Here is a 17,976-nt window from a genome sequence, read left to right on the forward strand (position 1 = left end):
TCATCGCGCCGTTCTGATGTAAACGAGAATCGGCGCTTGCATTCCGGGAGCAATTATGCGAGAATGGAGGTGAAGTGCCGAAGACACGGTGGTATGTTATCAATTAGTCGCCCGGAGTTTTGTCGCGTATCTGGCGGAGGGCCTCAAAAAACTTGTGCTTTCGGTTCAAAAGTTCCCCTTCAGACAAGCATGGAGCTCAGGTGGCATAAACGTCTTTAGTCGGCGCCTCTTCCGTGATAAGGATAAGACAGACACACCAGACTTGTAATTTAAGTGGCGTTCTCTATTTTGATTCTGACGTCACTAACGTCTGCAAGCACTTGTTCCCAAGGGAAGACAATCAGTTTGTCGCTGTGGATGTGAGTACATAGATACCGACGCTTTGAAAGTAACCCGTCGCCCAGCACAGACGTGCGCTCGATGTTGCAGGGTGCGCCTGGTGCAGACGGCCAGAAAGGCGACCACGGGCTGTCGGGTGATGCGGGGCCTCCGGGAACTGAAGGTGGCCAAGGAATAGAGGGTCCGGAAGGACCAAAGGTGAGTCGTAGAGCCCGTGAAGTTTTTGAACGACGGCTGAGGTATGGTCAACAAAGCTAACACATGTTCACAGCGGGGGGAAAATCTGACGAGGTGCAGGAAAAATTGCGGTAGGGTTGATTTCATATGTGGTTTCGCGTGATTGGCTTCGCGGGCTTTTTTCGTCCCGTTTTTGCGCGCGGAGTCAATCACCTGATGCCGCATGCGGAATCAACCACGTCGGGAGTCTTCCGGCACCCCATAGGATCTTCCCCCGGTATCCAGTCCTTTTCAAGTTCTGACATGTACAATTTTCAAAAGCGAAGTTTGTTTTCACGTTTGCAAAATTCTCCTGGATTACGAGTATGTCGTAATGGAGTGCCACTGATGTGGGGATCTATAGCGTGTGCCTGAATATCACATGCATGGTTGTTTTGGTATTTTATCAACAGAAACATACGTCCTCCGCAGGCGCCAACCGAACTCCGAAACCTAATGTGGAGCAGTGCAGCTTATATAGCCACTGCAGCACAGTGGCTGGAAATTTGCGCTTTTCTTTACAGTTTTTTAGCTTTGGCCAGTGTGACGTAAAGGGAGACATTAAAGGTAACTAAATACCCGGGGCACCAACAGAAATGAATGAGGCAACATCATTGTTTAGACTCTACTACTGGCTTTCATTTTTTTGAAAGTGGAGACGATCCGGTGAGTTCATGTTCAATGGCCGACAAAATTATTAGCTGTTTTACCGGGCCTAGCCCGCACTGTTTAGCAGGAGAAGAGCGTTAGAATGTGCTACTCAATTAGCTGAATGCAACAAAAAAAATTACGCGATGAAGTTTGGGTAATAGCGCTGGTTACTTTGTGTCTGAGACCTCTGTTTTCAAGAGAGTCAAAACATTTTATTGTAAACAGTAGGTTGAGTGCATGGTTAGCATATACAGAAAAGGTCCCAAAGTCACAGACTGCAACGGGACCTCTTGTAAAAGTAGATATACGAGATTTCACGATGTGCAGAAAACAGGAGATTCCAGTAAAACAGTATTTTTAGCATAAAGATAGAGACAACTACGTTTTTATGAGCAATATTGTAGATATTATGTTCCGTAAGATTCGAGTGAACATAAATATGAATAGAATAAAAGCACTCGAGTGAATGTCTACAAACATGAACAACAAAACAACGAGCATAAATTAATACTTCTATGTAAAACAGAGAAAGAGTACAAATACTTTATTTCAAAGTTAAAATGAGCAGAAAGTGGACTGCATAATTTGAATAACTTTTTTCACTCTCAATGCTGTTGGTATACCTGTCATTACAATAAATATTACCAAAAGTTGGGAATTCTGTTTTTTGAGATGGCATTTCAAAGCAGTTTTGAAAGAATGCGTGTTTTCAGTTCCTTGACATTCTTCGGAAGTGCATTCTAAATGGTAAATTCAAAGAAATGTGCCGTTTGCTTCCCGTAATAGATCAAAATTTACGCAGGATTAAATTACCACTGGCAGAAAATTTCGTTATGTTATGGATGGAAAGCAATGAGGAGTGAAAAATGACCTGGGGAAGTAGGTTATTAATAGCTCGGCAGAGGAAAATGCAAAGGCGATACCTGATGAGATTCGCAACTGTCAAAATTCAGTAATTTTCAGTAGAGGCTTGGGATGAGCAAGGTGCGGACTCGATGCTACGATCCTAAGTGCTTGCATCTAGATTGTTTGAACTGACGTGAAATGACTTTTGTATGTGTTGCCACAAGAACTGTTGCCCCAGTGTACAAAAGGCATTTTGAATAAGAAAGGCAATTAGGTAAATCCTTTATGTAAATTAAAAATAATTGGGGGTTTAGTACAGAGCATTAAACACCTCTGTAGTAGTTATAATAAACTCCGGAAATGGAAGTGACTTCGGAGTCTCAGACTGACCTGTGTTCTATCATACAAGTAGCGTTGCAGAATTGCAAAGGTGGTCCAGTTAAGCCAACGGCTTTTAATTTTTTGAAAAGAATTATATGGTTGATGGTGTCAAAAGCTTTTGTTAGATCAATAAAAATAGAACCTGCGTAACACCCTTTGTGAATTATTGTTTTAAGTTATTATTTATTTATTTATTCAAAGTACTCCTAAAGGCCCTCACGCAGGAGGGTATTACATAGGGGGTAGTACTACATAGGGGCAGTAGTATTACATAGGGGGTAGCAGAAGCAAACATACGAACAAAAATATATACACTGGGAGAAATAGAACATAAAAAGGACAACGCATGCGCGAACACAAATATGATAAATGTAATGTTAGCTCGAAATAACGCGTAGAAAATAACCTCAGTAGAAGCAACAACAAACAAAACTTTGTTTTGTTAATCAGTAAACGAAACTAGTTGGTATGAAGTCAGTTCAATTGCCTCGTCGAAAGCCATAATGGCAAAGGGAGATATCAAATTTGTTGAGGTAACTGGTAAGACTCAGGAGGATTAATTTTTCTAGTTTACTAAACAAAGGTAAAATATATATAGGCCTGTAGTTAGCATAACGTTTCGGTTGCCTATTCCCTAATTATTTTCCCTTGCTTAAGTTCTATCGGAAAACAGTATCTGAACATCAAATTAACAATTGGACAGAACACATCAGGGATATGATGGGAAATCATTTTTATATGAATGGGGTGAATGATGTCAAGCCCAGCACTTGTAACTTTTACGTTTTGTGTGACACTTAATATTTCCGTTGGGATTGGTAGAAATAAAAAGGAGTAGGGCAATCGATGGAATGCGGATTCATGCGGCGCAGCTCGGTTAGGCTTTTCAGACATAAAGAAAGTGTTGAAGGCATTGGCAATGTCGAGAGGGTTGTTGTACTCAATACCATTATGCTCGATTCGGGTTACAGCATCTCTATTGTAAGTTCTATTTACGAAAGAATTATTAGTTTACCATTTTTTCGTGTGTTATTGCCAGCTTCATTAATTTTCTGTTTGTAATACTTACGTTTTGCTAGTTTTAACTGAGAAGTCAGGTGACTGAACATTTCTTTGTACCGGGCACGTAATTTAATAGTAAAAGCTGTTCTAGCTTTTTTTGTAACGATTATCTGTTTTTCTCATTGCTATTAATAATTTCTCGGTTGACCAAGGATTATGAGAAAGCGCTAATTTTTTCGTGCGCTTCTGCTTCCGGGTATGTGACTGAATACAACGTCTCAATACAAATTTGAGTAAAGACAAGGCTGCCTGAGTAATATTATTTAGTTTGATTCTTGACCAGTCTACGTTGTCAACAGAAAACTTAAAAATGAATCTTTATTCAATATGCGTTTGAGAACTCTGTACACCACGTTCGCGTTTATACCTATGATGTCGAGCTGGGTCGGCACGGCTCGTGGGTGTCATCACGCGGGAGCAGGCAAGTAGAGCTGTTTAGACAGACAATTTCACTGACCAAGGTACGTTGCTAAAATAAGTTTAAGTGCCGCAATCAACCTCGACAGACTTCGCATTCATAAAAATCACGAAATGCGTTTTAAAATGCATTTATATGCATTAAATGCATTTATAAAAATCCCGAAAAGATCGCTCTCCTCCATTCGTATGAGCTCTAGCCGAAAATAAAGAACCAGCTGTATAACTTTACGGCCGGTTTAAAACATATTGTTCAAGTTATAAAAGCAAGTTTGCACATTTTACTATTAACTTCATTTCGTTAGGAGGAGAACTAAAAAATCGCAGTATTTGTTTTTACATATTTGTATGAGTAATACTTCGCTGGAGAATGTTATGGATAACTATAAGCCTAAGGTATATTTCAAGAGTTGTGAAAATACGCTTAGGCCAGGTTATGCCATTTAACATCGGCAGTGGACGGAATTTATAAACCTCAAAATTATTTTCAGTTATTCATGTAGTAACCTCTGCACACAAAGACGGCTTTACGGGCGTAGAGACATTGAAAGATTGGAGAAATTTGGTTTAAGGAACGTATGAATACTTAATAGGAGAGAAATTTTCTAAAATACTCAAATGTTGTCTTTGACACATTTCTACGAGTAATGTTTAGACGTAAGAAAGTCTGCGACAACTTTACGAAGCTAACAGATATGGCGGGAGAGGCGAAAACACGTTTAAAGGAGCCATGAAGACAAAATACAAGTTGGGTTTATTAGAAAGACTGCTTGGTCCCGATAACAATGATACCAATATCATCGCAATCTTCGAACAAATAACGGAGATATTAAAGAAAACGTGTGAAGCAGTCGCGACCCCCTAGCCAATTTCCCGCAACTTTTCTATGACGTCACAGAACCTTGTTTGTGCGATTGGCGGCCGCCTAACTGACCTGTAGCGACGACACATCACTGGATGTCTGTAATGGGGCCTCTAGTTCCATTTGACCGCATCACTTGAATGCTAACGTGCAGTTAACGCACTGAAAATTATGTTTTATTGTTGGCCCGTATGACGTCATTCTTGCTCATAACACGTCACTGGAGCGCAAAATTTGAAAGTTTTTAAATTCTTCTTGCTTTTTTTTCGTTAAAAAAACCTCTTTTGTGGCTGTAATCGAGCTGAGTGAGATACTGAATCCTAGTTCTTTCAAATTAAACAAAGTTGTATTTTCTCTTCATGGCTCCTTTAAGCAAGGTTATGCTCATTTAAACCTGTCATTGGGATAGAATATTTTGAAAAATTTTAAAATTTGTTTTTAAACGTTGAAGCAGCAATCTGTAGGCGCAAGAAAATCAAGCCGATAACTTCATGGGCGTAAAAAATGTGGCAACTGTTTATGCAAATAGGACCAACCCATTTGTTATTCATTTAATCTCAGCAAGAAGAAAAAATTTAAAAATCTTCAAATTCAAGTTTACTCATTTCTGCGACAATTTTTAAACGTTGAAACCAATGCAGTAACTTCGCTGGCCTAAGACCTAGTGAGGGATCTGTCAAAACTGGTTTCAGCATTTTTCATACCCTCGGGTCAAAATTTTGAAGCCTCCCGCTTTAGTATATATACCTTTATGCCAGTTAAATAAATATAGACCCTTTGCAAAATTGCCAAATCGTTGGCGGAAAAGCAGCAAGCCACTCTGGCAACACTGTGCACCCACTGCGCCGCCATTAGAAAGGAAGCGAAAAGGCTGCGGGCCCAGAGTTTCTATGGAGTAGCTACCGTCCACCGTCCACGTAATTGCATACGCGTCCCGCGAATTAGGGTTTCCCACTGCAGGATGGGAAAATAACTTTGCCGCCTTTCCTTCGATAGAAGAGCGGCGTATTCAGGATTTTTATTCTTCGAGGTCGACCACGGAAAGGTCCTACGAGTACGAGCGATCTTACGTCAGCGTGGAGTCCTACGTTACGCCGACGTCAGTGTTGACAAACAGCAGCAAGCAAAGGTAGGATATGCTGCTAATAAAGAATAACCTTAGCGCTGCCTCCTTGTTTGGTTGTCGAGTTTTAATTGTGTTTAATCGATGCGCCCTTGCCCCGTGGTAGCGGCGGCTGGCCGCTGTAATAATACTTTATTAGCATTCTTCCATGCTATGAACGGGCTATGAAGGGTCCGTCTCTGCTGAGCGCTCACTTTGCGTATGTTCAAACTTTCAAAACTATTCGCGGAAATGACCAAAGCATGCATAATGAAACTGATTTTGATGTCTCTGCTAGAGGTCATGTTTGCGATTCACCGCCTCTGTACTTGCGGGGCTTAATTTTTCCGTCGGTGAATGCGGTGCTAATGCGGGAGCGATAGGTCGCACGCGTGCGTCAGCAGCGAGCAGAGGCAGTCGAGCTTGAGAGGAACTCAGAGGAAGGAAGGAACACAGAAGAAATAGGAGAAAAGAAGGGCACGTCTCGACTCGCCCCGGACGAGCCGTTGTGCAGCGGGGTAGATAAGCGGAAGCGACTTGACCAGCGTTAATCTTCGAAAGGTAGCGCAAAACACCACTTTAGGAGAGAAATATGACTACGGCGATGGGGCAACAGACTCGTGAAGCCGTGGGCGAAAACGTGCAACTGTAACGGCGTTGCTACGACCTGCTTACTTTCTAATGGCGTCGTCGCGTTCACCACCAGTGTTACTAGAGTGTACTAGAAGTTTTAGAGTGGCCCGACCCGCCACCCGGAGAGGTGCTCGTTTTGCGCAGAAAATAGCGGCGGCGCTGTAGTCAACGACCATTGAAAGCGAACGCGGCGGCTGGCTGCGCGCACAGCCGCGCGCACGCCCAGTCGAGCCAGGAAACACTGCTGCTTTACGCGCGGAGCGCTCGAAATGTGTTCTGCGGGTATTCCAATTGCTTAAATATACTGTGGGTACAGTGGACTGTGGGCAACGAAATTAAAAATATACGCTGCAGCTTATTTTGCGTTAGTTTTGCCTTTCCCGCTCGACAACAACGAAAAAATACGATTTTCCTTTGGGGCAGCATTCGTATAGCGGATTGTAAATAAAGTAATTGCAGCGACGTTTTCGCTATTTTAATTTCCCATAAATAGTATTTTGTGTGAAATTGCCTGATATGAACCAGTTCATGATTGCTTTATGATTGTGCCCTTATTGTGCTGCTTGATAGACACAATTGGTCAGCGCAAATGACACGAAAAAATATATGAGGACTGGGATGATAGCTTCTCAGAAGAATTTCTTACTTATGGTCTTGCAATTTACGCTCGGACTGATGTTATGTGGGTTAATATCTTAAGTTGCGTGTGTTTTTTTATTGCGTGAGTTGTTATTATAGCAGTAATTAAGCAGTGGCTCACTTGGGATAATTACGGGTCACCGTGGTGGCCGAACAGAGAATGACACCCGTAAGCGAGATATCTTTTTAACTAAAAAGGGGTTAGCCTAGCGGCTAGCTCGGTTGTCCCAATGAGCGTCTTTCATAGAACTATTTCCGCAACGTTCTATAATTCACTCCACCTTTCACCTGATTCGGGCCAAGAAAGGAGTTGAATCAAATTAACACAAATTTAATTCACAAGTAGGCTCAGAGTACAATTACACGCACATAAAACAAGTACAAAACATAGATCAGAAAATATATATACCGCCACAAAAATGAAGTATAACACGTCTACTATAGAGGTAAAGATTCAAGAACGCTAACATGGAGGTTCACATTAACGGAACCTGAAAAAAATACACATTCTGTTTTCATTTTCAATAGCCCAGCAAATGAAATGTAACGCGGGCAATCATACACAAAGTCTACGCAGGTAAAGCTTTAGGAATTACGGTAACACGGAGATTTAAATTGGCATTTTCGGCCAACGCATTTTCATAATTCGCCCTCGATCAATATTAGCGATGGCTAAGTTTAAGGTGTTGCTTCCACCTTCGCATGTATTCACGGAACTTGTTTAAACCTTTTATATAGAAGTGAATCCGTGTCACAATGTATGCAGAACCCAACCAAATTTGCTGTCAAGTTCTCACGTGCTGGTCGCAACCAATGCCGTTAAGGTGTTTGTTGTGAATAAGGGATGCAGCATATCCATAACGCTGTCACGGTAGAGCTCCTTGTCGCTGAAGCAACTGGTGAAAACACCCTAGAGATGGCTAATAAAATTTAAAAAAAATGCACGGAAGGATTCAGAAGCCCCCCCAAATTACAAGATGTAGTAAAGACAGCGACATCTTCCCCTGGAATGCAGGATTGATCCTGCAGACTTGACACTTATTGTTTTCAGTACACACTTCCTTACCACGTTCCCGCAATATGCGACATAGCAAGTTACTAAAATAAGAAAGCCCACTATCCGAGAGGTATCCGAGAAGAAGGTTCTTGGTATTTTCGTTCCAAATAGGAACGTAAAAAAACAGTAAACTTTTTGAAGCCTATAGAATGTGCACCCCGCCGCTTTTGCTTCATGCGCAGAGGCAAGAAGGAAAGGGAAAAACATATCTGGTGCCTGTCCGTCAAATTAATCCCACGTTAACTCGAACTCTGCTACCTCAAAATATCTTCTCGAGACACATTTTTCTCACCGTGTGTTTACCTCCCATAGGCGCTACGCATTTGCCCGCTTTATCTCGAAACGTTTTTTCGGAGGATCACGGATGTCTCGAAATACTGGCAGAGAGGACACAAGGCAAAGTCCGCTGCAGGCAGCTCATAAGGTCCCCGTTCAAATGATTACTCCCACTACTTGCCGAACGCGGCCGTGAAGTGCAAGTTTACGCGGACTACGCGTCCCCGTTACCGGAATGCTGTCTGGCGCGTACATCATCGAGATAGCTGTGGACGACGCAGCTGATCATGCGGACGAGGAGGAGCCTCCAGAAGTGCCTACAACGGCAGAGACAACATACATGCTGCGTCTGCTTTGTAACAAAGTACAATGTATACGACCACCAATTCATGCGATGCATTGAGAAGCTCGGGTGCGCTTTTCTGGGATGCAGATGCGAACGCGAAAGAGCCGAGCGCAACACAGTGCTTTCTTCTGCAATAATAAAAGTTTCTTTTTCCTGCAAAATATTTTGCCTTTATTACGAAATCTCCCCTGCGCAATAGTGCTTTTGTTAGCAGCACTATAGCTGTTATTTCAGAAACCTGGCTACAAATTTTCTGCATTTGACTTAACTCGAAACTCCGCGCTGATCTCAAAATTTTCAGCTAATTTTACGACTTTGAGTAAGGAGATTACTATATCAACAATTAACGCTTTCAGAAAACGCATACAAATGAGATATCGTTGGGGGGGGGGGGGGGGGGGGCGTCGATAATTTTATATCGGGTCGTGCTAGATTAAAATTTGCTCAAGCGGAGTATATAACGTTGCTGCGTCTACTTTCTAAATCAGCTGGCCAAAGGTGCAGGTTCGATTCCCGGCCGCGGCCGCTTTGCGATTGAGGATAAAAGCGAAAAACGCCCGTGTCTTCGAGATTTCAGCGCAATCCCAGGTGGCCAAAATTAATCCGGAGCCCTCCAGTACCGCTTGCCTCATCGGCTGTTAGCGCCGGCGCGTTAAACCTCATAATCCAAAATAAATCAGCTTCGCAAGAGCGAAACACCGCAGCGACCAACGCAAATATTCCCGCGCGCAGGCTGGGAGGTGGTGACGGGGAACGCCGGCCGTTCAGTTGTCGACGACAGCAACGCCGCCGCTATAGCGATTTTATTTTCTGCACGAAAGTCGACCCGGCGGAGCAATGGGAGAGGCCGCCGCTCGGGCCACTCTAAAACTTCTAGTACACTCTAGTGTTACCACCTCTGAATTCTCAGTGTTGTCCGCCTTTTTGCAAAGGGTCTATTTACTGTCCAAGTTTGAAGTCATGGTGCTGATTGTCGGTGGGTCGGGCAGCTTGTCATTACAATCAGGGAGAACTACTTTAATCTATTACGGGATTAACATGTTCGCATATGAACAAGAAATGTGAACTAAGAACACAATAAATATGCCTGTTATAAAGCATCAGGGGAAAAAACATGGCAAAGCCAGGCAAGCGTGTAACTCGAAACCAAACATTATTTTTCAAGTGCTTTCCCTGGTCAATTTCTACACCTCCTTATTCATTAGACTATTAAAAAAGTCCAGTTTAAAATAACTTTACAAAGTAAACATTCGCTGACAGCAAAATGATGTTATTTCTGATTTAAGCCGGAGTTTTACATAGTAGAAAAAAAAGCGGAAGCTGTACATCCTGTTCTGACGTCACGATTTCTTTTTTTTTTTTTTTTTTTTTTGTGGCTGTGGATAGCGTTCCGTCCAGACGGAACGGAGCTCTGCGGGTTATCCTTCCGTCCAGACGGAATACAACTGCGAGCTTAGCGTTCCGTCCAGACGGCCGTGAAATTTGTACAGTTCCGTCAAGACGAAAGCAAAATCGGCTGATTAGAGTACATGATCACTGTTCAGATTTGGTGTAGAGGCCTCTGCTTCCGGCCACCACCGTGAACGGACGCAGAATGCAGGGCTCCTCAGGAGCGGTTAATGCGGCCACGTCTGGCCGCGGTATCAGGTTTCTTGTGCAAGACGATGAAGAGTACCAGGTTTCTCTGCCAACTTTGCCAACAGGTCGTATTGTTTTTAATACTGTTTTTTTGCACGGTGATATGAGGGCCCGCCCGTATCGCGTCGAAGATTTCCGAGACGCGTTGGCGCGTTTGGAACTGCTTCCCGAGGTGCTTTCCTTGGAAGCGTTCCAGATGAGCCACGTTTGGGCAGCATTGACTTTCAAGAATGAGCAAGCTGTGAAGAAGATACTCGAAGCGAAGGACGTGAGAGTGAAGGGAGGGCAGTGTATTGTCATTGACCCAGCAAACCAGGACCTCCGGCTGAAGTTGCATTGGTTGCTACACAATGTGACCGAAGAAGACGTCCGTGTTGCCCTTTCCCCGTACGGCAGAGTCACCGACGTTACCAGGGAGAGGTGGAGAGTTCAAGGCATCCACGACAAGGGCACGACTACGCGGGCAGTTACCCTCAAGCTCAAGGCGGGCGTGAGGGCCGAGGACCTTCCGCACCAGCTCCGAGTGGCGGGCGAGTCAGCGCTCGTGGTCGTGCCCGGGAGAGCCCCGCAGTGCCTGCGCTGCCAGAGTACGGGACATATGCGCCGGGACTGCAAGGTCCCGCGTTGCAGTGTCTGTCGCCGCTTCGGCCACGAGGCGGCACAGTGCACGCGGACGTACGCCGCCGTAACCGGACCCGTGCCAGACGACAGCTCGGCCGAGCTAGTCATGGACGCGGAGGAAGCCGAAGAGTTGGCCGCGGGAAGTGAGCCGCCACGGCAACCGACGCAGGAGGCCGGTGCAGAAGTGCCAGGGAGTTCGTCTCCTCCACCCAGGGACGAGGAAATTGTTCGTGAGGAGGAGACTACATCGCCGGTTGCGGCAACGGTTTCAGCTGCCAGCGTCGCACCGGAGGCCACCTTGTCTCAACAAACGCCGACGCGAGCCACCGAAGACGCCGGGGACGCCGCCAGTAACAGCGACGCTAATGAGGTGCGCGGTGAAGATGGTTCGGTGACGAAACGCCCCCGGCACGAACGAGACAACCAGGCGGCGAAGGAGGACACGGCTACTGACGGTAAACCGGCCCCTAAAGGGCTAGTGACTCGTCGTTCGTCCCTCAAACCAAAGCCAAACAGTACGCCGTACGAGCGAACGCCAGCCACGGCCAAACCGCCGTGAAAGTGTGCGTGCATCCGGGTATCCCTCCACCGTTTTTTTGTTTTTGTCGCATTCTTTGGCTCATTGAGAACGCTTCTTTGACGTTTACCAGTGTTCGCGTCAATATGAAGAATCAACGAGAAGTGTTAATGACGCCTTTGACGGTTTGCAGTGTGGCGCCCATGCGCACAGGTTCCCTCGAGGCGTTTCCCCCGTTTTTGAATGCGCCATATTCGCCCGCGCGTCCTAAGTTTTTCGCTGCCTCAAAATGCTAAATTTTAACACCCCTGTTCGTATCGCCACGCTAAACGTTCGTGGTCTGGCTGACAGGCGTCGGCAAAACCAAGTTTACCGCTTGGTTACCGATAAAGAACTCGATATTGTGGCGATTCAGGAAACGAAAGTTGAGGGAGAAGGGCAAACGCAGCGTATGGCGCAAACTTTCAATGCGCACCACCATGTTTGCGTAAGTCACGCAGTTGGCGTTTCTGGGGGTTGTATGCTGTTAATTAAACAGAGTTTGGGCGTTGCAATTGAATCCGTCACGGCTTGTCTTGCAGGGCGGTTCATAGTTTGCGATTTTAAGTTTTTGTCGCGCGATTAGCGTGTTGTAGTTGTGTATGCGCCGACACGAGCGAACGAAAGGAAAGTTTTTTTTTTAATATCCGTACACGACTGTACACTGAACGTATAGTTGTTTTTCTAGGAGACTTTAACTGTGTATGCTCTGCGCGCGACAAGTCCAGTGATACGCCATTCCGTGACTCGAGCATCTTGGCGTTGATTGAGGCAGCATCAGACTATTGTTTAGAAGATGTCGGGGATGCGCTTCTTGGCGTAAGACAAGTGCATTTCACCCATTTCCAGGGCACAAGCCACGCCCGCTTGGATCGGGCTTATGTTTCGCTCGAGCTATTACCTGAGTGCGGTGATTATTGTGTGTCACCCGTGTCGTTTAGCGACCATTGCCTGGTTTCTTTTACCCTTGGTGGGCGCAAGCCAAGCGCAAACACGCTTAATTGGAGTCTTTGGAAAATGAATAGTAAGCTATTGCAGGAGGAAGAATTTACAACTGAAATAAATGAAAAAATACGGCGTTTACCAGATAGGAAAACTAGGTGGTCCTCTAGGTGGGAAATTTTCAAACAAGAAGTAAAGTTGAGTGCGATAGAAAAATCAAGTGCACAGAAGTATCGTGAGAGACAAAGAGAACAACTTCTACGTAAAAACCTCGCATCGCTTACTAATGAAGAATCCCAGTCGCCGGGGTCGCAAACAGAAGAGATTAAAAGGGTTAAATCGGAGCTTGAAGTTATAGACCAGAATAAATACCACGGTGCCCTGGTGAGAGCAAGGGCGGAAAAGTTGCTATTGGGTGAAGCGCCCACCAAGAGAGCACTTACATCAGAAAAGCGCTACGCTTGTAGAAATCATATAGTCGAAATCGAAAATCACGGAGTGCTAACGACTGACCGTACGCAGATAGAGGGTGCTTTTAAGGATTTTTATGAAGCCCTTTTTTCTGTTCATAAGGTCGACGCCGATAATTTCAGAGACGAATTCTTGAACTTAATGCCCAGAATAGAAGACGACATGAAGGCTATTCTTGAGATGCCAATCACCATAAATGAAATTTTGAGTGCCATTGATGATTTAACCCCAGGTAAAACGCCAGGCCCAGATGGCCTAAGTGCGTGTTTTTACAAGGCTTTTAAAGACACACTTAGCGTAGTGTTATGTGAAGTTTACGCCGAAGCGTACGAAAACAACAGACTGCCACCATCCTTTACTCTATCTCACACAGTTCTCATTCCAAAGACTGAAGATGCCATTAAACTAAGGAATGTAAGAGCGTACCGTCCAATTAGTCTCTCAAATGTCGACTATAAGATATTAATGAAGGTCTTAGCCGCTCGGTTGCAATTAGTAGTGAAAGAAATAGTCGGACCACACCAAACATGCGGCATTAAGGGTCGTTCTATTACGACCAATACCCACGTGGCCCGTAGCATCCTGGAATGCTCTGACAGCCTTGAGCAAGGAGTAGCAATGGTACAAATAGACCTAGAAAAAGCGTTCGACAAGGTCTCCCACGAACTGCTATTGATGATTCTTGAGCACACAAACGTAGGAAAAATGATTACGGATGGTGTACGCATGGCGTATAGGGACTGTAGTACAAGTTTGGTGGTCAACAAGTCGGTAGGCGCTCCAGTTCAGGTCAGCCGTTCTGTGCGCCAGGGGTGCCCACTGTCCTCGCTGCTATTCTGTATGTTTATTGAAACGTTTTGTGTAAACATCCTTAAAAATGAGAAAATCAGCGGGTTTTCATTACAGTCCTGCGATGTTCGTGTGCTCGCTTATGCAGACGACATTGCTTTGTTTTTCCAAGACACGAGTAGCATCCACGAAAGTATAAGTGTTCTTAAAAGGTTCTGCCTCTACACTGGTAGTTCCGTCAATTGGGATAAGTGTATTGGTTTCTGGCACGGAAGCTGGTTGTGGAAGCCACGTACATTCGCAGGTATCAGCTGGGTAGACACGCCAGTGAAATACTTAGGTGTCCCCCTAGAAAACTATCGTGACAGTGATCCTTTCTGGCGCAGGCAAGCCACCGAAATCCGTGATAAAGCGGATAAGTGGGGGGGTAAGCAGTTGTCCGTGTTCGCGCGAGCGACTGTGTGTAATCTATTGTTTGTGTCAAAACTTTGGTACGTGATGCAGGTTCTGCATTGCTCGCGTGCCAATGTTCAAAGATTGCACAGGGTGTTTGCTGTCCTTATTTGGTGTTCCACTTGGGAGCGCACAAGCCGAACCAACCTGTTTAGACGAGTGCGCTGTGGGGGCCTTTCCCTGGCGCACCTTTTTCTACGCCAGGTAGTGAACCGCTTTCTTTTTTTACGTGATGTGCAAAACCCTTTTTTGCGCACCGTGTGTCAAGTGCGCCTAGGTAGAGTTTTACCCGAATTTGTTGTTAGTTCTTGTGTTCGTGACGGTGGCATTCATGGCTATCTACGTGAGGTGGTACTTTCGGCAAGATTTTTATTCTCGCGGTTTTCTTTCGAATATCTGGCTACCGTTCACAGAAAAAAGCTGTATAGAGACCTTCTTGACACCACTTTGCCGACTCCTTTGTACCGATCCCTATACAGTGCAGGGCCAGGACAAGACGTGTGTCAGCGTGTGAAAAAAATGACTGTCCCGCCTTATGTAAAGTCTTTTTTCTTTAAATTACACGTGGGAGTATTACCCGTTAAAACTTGGATGATTGAAAAAGGTTTGTTTGTTCCCTGGGGGCCTGACTGCTTGGTTTGTAAAAAGCCAGAAACAGTAGAGCACGCATTCATAGACTGTTGGGACGGGGTGTTCCTGTGGGACGTTTTGCAGAGAACACTAAAAAAGGATTTCCCGTTGGATAGCCATGGAATCAGGTTCTTGGCCGTTGAAAACTACGGCGGCGTCCCGTATGATCTTTTGATGTTGCTGGCCCTGCATAGTATATGGAAAGCTCGAATGGCAGTTCGTCATAATGATGTAGATGTGAAACCGAGCAGAGAGTTGTTCTGCCAGAGTGTGCGGGAGATCTTAGAAGTGTATAAAGCCCAACCATCTCCACCTGACTGGTTAAATGTGTTGGAAAGTGTGGCATGGCTTCGGCCTTTTTAACAAGCGCGCACTAGCAAGTGACGTGCTGATGTCTTTTCGCGCTTTGTAATTCTTTTTTTTTTTTGTTCTTATTGTGTATACCGAAGACAGGCAATAAAGAGAAAAAAAAAAAGATCAGATTTGGTGTAGAGGTTGCGCCTCCGACAATGACGTTCTTGTACCGGGTTCGATTCGCCTCGGCCATGCCTTTTTTTTTTTTTTTTTTGCGCGGTTGTGCCAGTGTTTTGTAACAGCTAACTTGGCGCCCACTTTACAATTGACGCGGTGAGAGCAGTCGGTCTTGATTTTGCCCTCAACAGGCCGCTCCGCTACCGCTCACTAGAGCCAAGGCCGACGTATCCATTGCCAGAGTTCCGATCATCTGTAGTTCGTAATGGCGATCACTAATTAACGGTTATTCTGGCCAGTCAATGAGCGGAAGCGGTACATTCGGCGGGGTAAATAACAAGAAAGACTGCTCTCGCTGCTTGTTGTGAAGCGGGCGTGGTCGAGGTAGTGGCTTGGAGTTCCGTTTGACAGAGTTGGAGTTTGTATGGAGACTTGTTTGAAGTAACCGCAGTTAAATCTAACTGTGGTTACTAAACCTCAACCGCAGTTATCGCAAACTGCGGTTTTGGCTGTTACACGCGAAATTTTAAGTGTGGTGACCGCGGTCACTTGGTTGTGAGCGTAACAAAAATAAATTAACACACATTTAACTTCACAATAAAAAACAAAATGTAAGCAGTGTAGAAAAAAGGAAATATCGTTAAAACAGTCGCTTCAGATCCAAACGCAACGCACTCGCACGCGGCGAGATTTAGGAGAGGGGCTTCCACAACAGCTCGCAACCGGCTTGGTTTTCTCGCGTTTGCTCGATGTTGGGAACTTTAGGCTTAGCATAGCGGTGCATATTTGACCGCCGGTCCGCCGCTATCTCTACAACTGCGAATTATAATCCATAGCACAATTTTTCACCACACTAACATCCGCTTTCTCGCACGTGGAAGTTCTTTTCCGCGATCAGATTGATTTTGAAGAGCGGCGACGAGCTGTTGCTGCCGTGGTCTGTGCCGGTTCGAGCCGGTTTCAGTGCCGTGCGGGCAGGCGCGGGCATATTTGCAGGCACGGCCGACGCGCGCGCCGATCGTTTGCGAGTGCTGAAAACGCACCATGATTGCCTGCTTTGGAGAACGACGCGCGGAATTGACAAATTTAGCACGGCTTTTGTCGTAGTTGATCGGGTGGTTCGGGAAACGAGCCGTTGCTGACTGGCAGTCGCACTGACTGCGAGAGCGATGCAAAGAACGCAAGCGCGTCTTTGGGACAGCTTTGGGGCGCCCGCTATTTGAGAATCTTCGTCTCCTCCGAACGCAAGGTGATTTTTTTTTTTTTTTTTCACCATCCGCTGATGCGCCGCAATAACTTGCGTCCCAACTGACTTGTGCGAATTTGAGCACTGCGGCTGCGGGAACTCCGGTTAGCGTGACCGAACTGAGGTGGCCAAGCTCAGTGTGCATTAACCACGGTTAGCGGGGTAACCGCAGTTTCGTTTGTCGTGTAACGCAGCAAACTGCGGTTTTGTCTAACCGCGGTCAGGGTATTAGTCCGATCGCCTTTGTTAATTTTTACCCAACCGGTCAAACCGCTTCCGCTCATTGACTAGCCAGAGTCACATTTGATTTATAATCACCCTCAATGAGATGATCGGCCGTCAAACGAACCGCCAAGCTCGTCCACGCCCGCTTCACAACAAGCAGCGAGAGCAGTCTTTCTTGTTATTTACCCCGCCGAATGTACCGCTTCCGCTCATTGACTGGCCAGAATAACCGTTAATTAGTGATCACCGTTACGCGACTACAGACGATCGGAACTCTGGCGATGGATACGTCGGCCTTGGCTCTAGTGAGCGGTAGCGGAGCGGCCGGTTGAGTGCAAAATAAAGACAGACTGCTCTCACCGCGTCAATTGTAAAGTGGGCGCGAAGTTAGTTGTTACTAAACGCTGGCGCAACCACGCAAAAAAAAAAAAGCATGTCCGGGGGAAATCGCACCCTGTACAAGAGCGCCATTGTCGGAGGCGCACCCTCTACACCAAATCTGAACAGTGATCATGACGTCTAATCAGCAGGTTTTGCTTTCGTCTGGACGGAACTACAAATTTCACGCCGGCTCCGTCTGGACGGAACGCTAAGCTCTCAATTGTATTCGTAACCCGCAGAGTTCCGTTCCGTCTGGACGGAACTTTAGCACTTGTATATCGTTCCGTCTGGACGGAACGCTAGACACAGCCTTTTTTATATTAGTGGAAAGAAGCACAGTGTGAGATGAAAGGTGACGAGGTTATGCGAATACCGTTTTCCAGCAACTATAACAATTCCTTTGCCATGTATCTCATACTGTTTTTTGGCAACGTGAATCGCAAATCGAATCGAAAGATATGAAATAAACTTCACCCCCCCCCCTTTCGTAATATTGTAAGAGTAAAGATAATTATGACGCCCCCATTCATTCACAGAATGTAGGTTCATTATAAATGAACTTCCCACATTCGGAAAACGAAAACTCCTCGAGCGGGGCACCTACTTCTGTTGACTTCTTTTCAAGGCAAACTCATTATGGCTTCCCCTAGGGATAATTATAAAAAAAACTTTGCTGCTAGTCGTGTTTGCGTGTATTTCTTACCTTTCGCCTCTTCGTCGTCTGGC

At 45.5% G+C, this 17,976-nt stretch overlaps 1 protein-coding gene across 1 annotated transcript in view; it reads left to right on the plus strand.

Moving 5' to 3' along the window:
* LOC144161013 (uncharacterized) overlaps window positions 1-17,976 on the plus strand; it is a 270,785-nt gene that overhangs the window by 137,222 nt on the left and 115,587 nt on the right. The window contains exon 25 of the mRNA XM_077692158.1: window positions 430-537. Within this exon, the coding sequence (XP_077548284.1) occupies window positions 430-537 (108 nt within the window). The remainder of the gene's footprint in view (window positions 1-429; window positions 538-17,976) is intronic.

The sequence above is a fragment of the Haemaphysalis longicornis genome, unplaced genomic scaffold (genome assembly GCF_048455015.1).
Source record: "Haemaphysalis longicornis isolate Haplotype H1 unplaced genomic scaffold, Haemaphysalis longicornis Haplotype H1 scaffold_1, whole genome shotgun sequence".
In the NCBI taxonomy this organism is placed as follows: Eukaryota; Metazoa; Arthropoda; class Arachnida; order Ixodida; family Ixodidae; genus Haemaphysalis; species Haemaphysalis longicornis.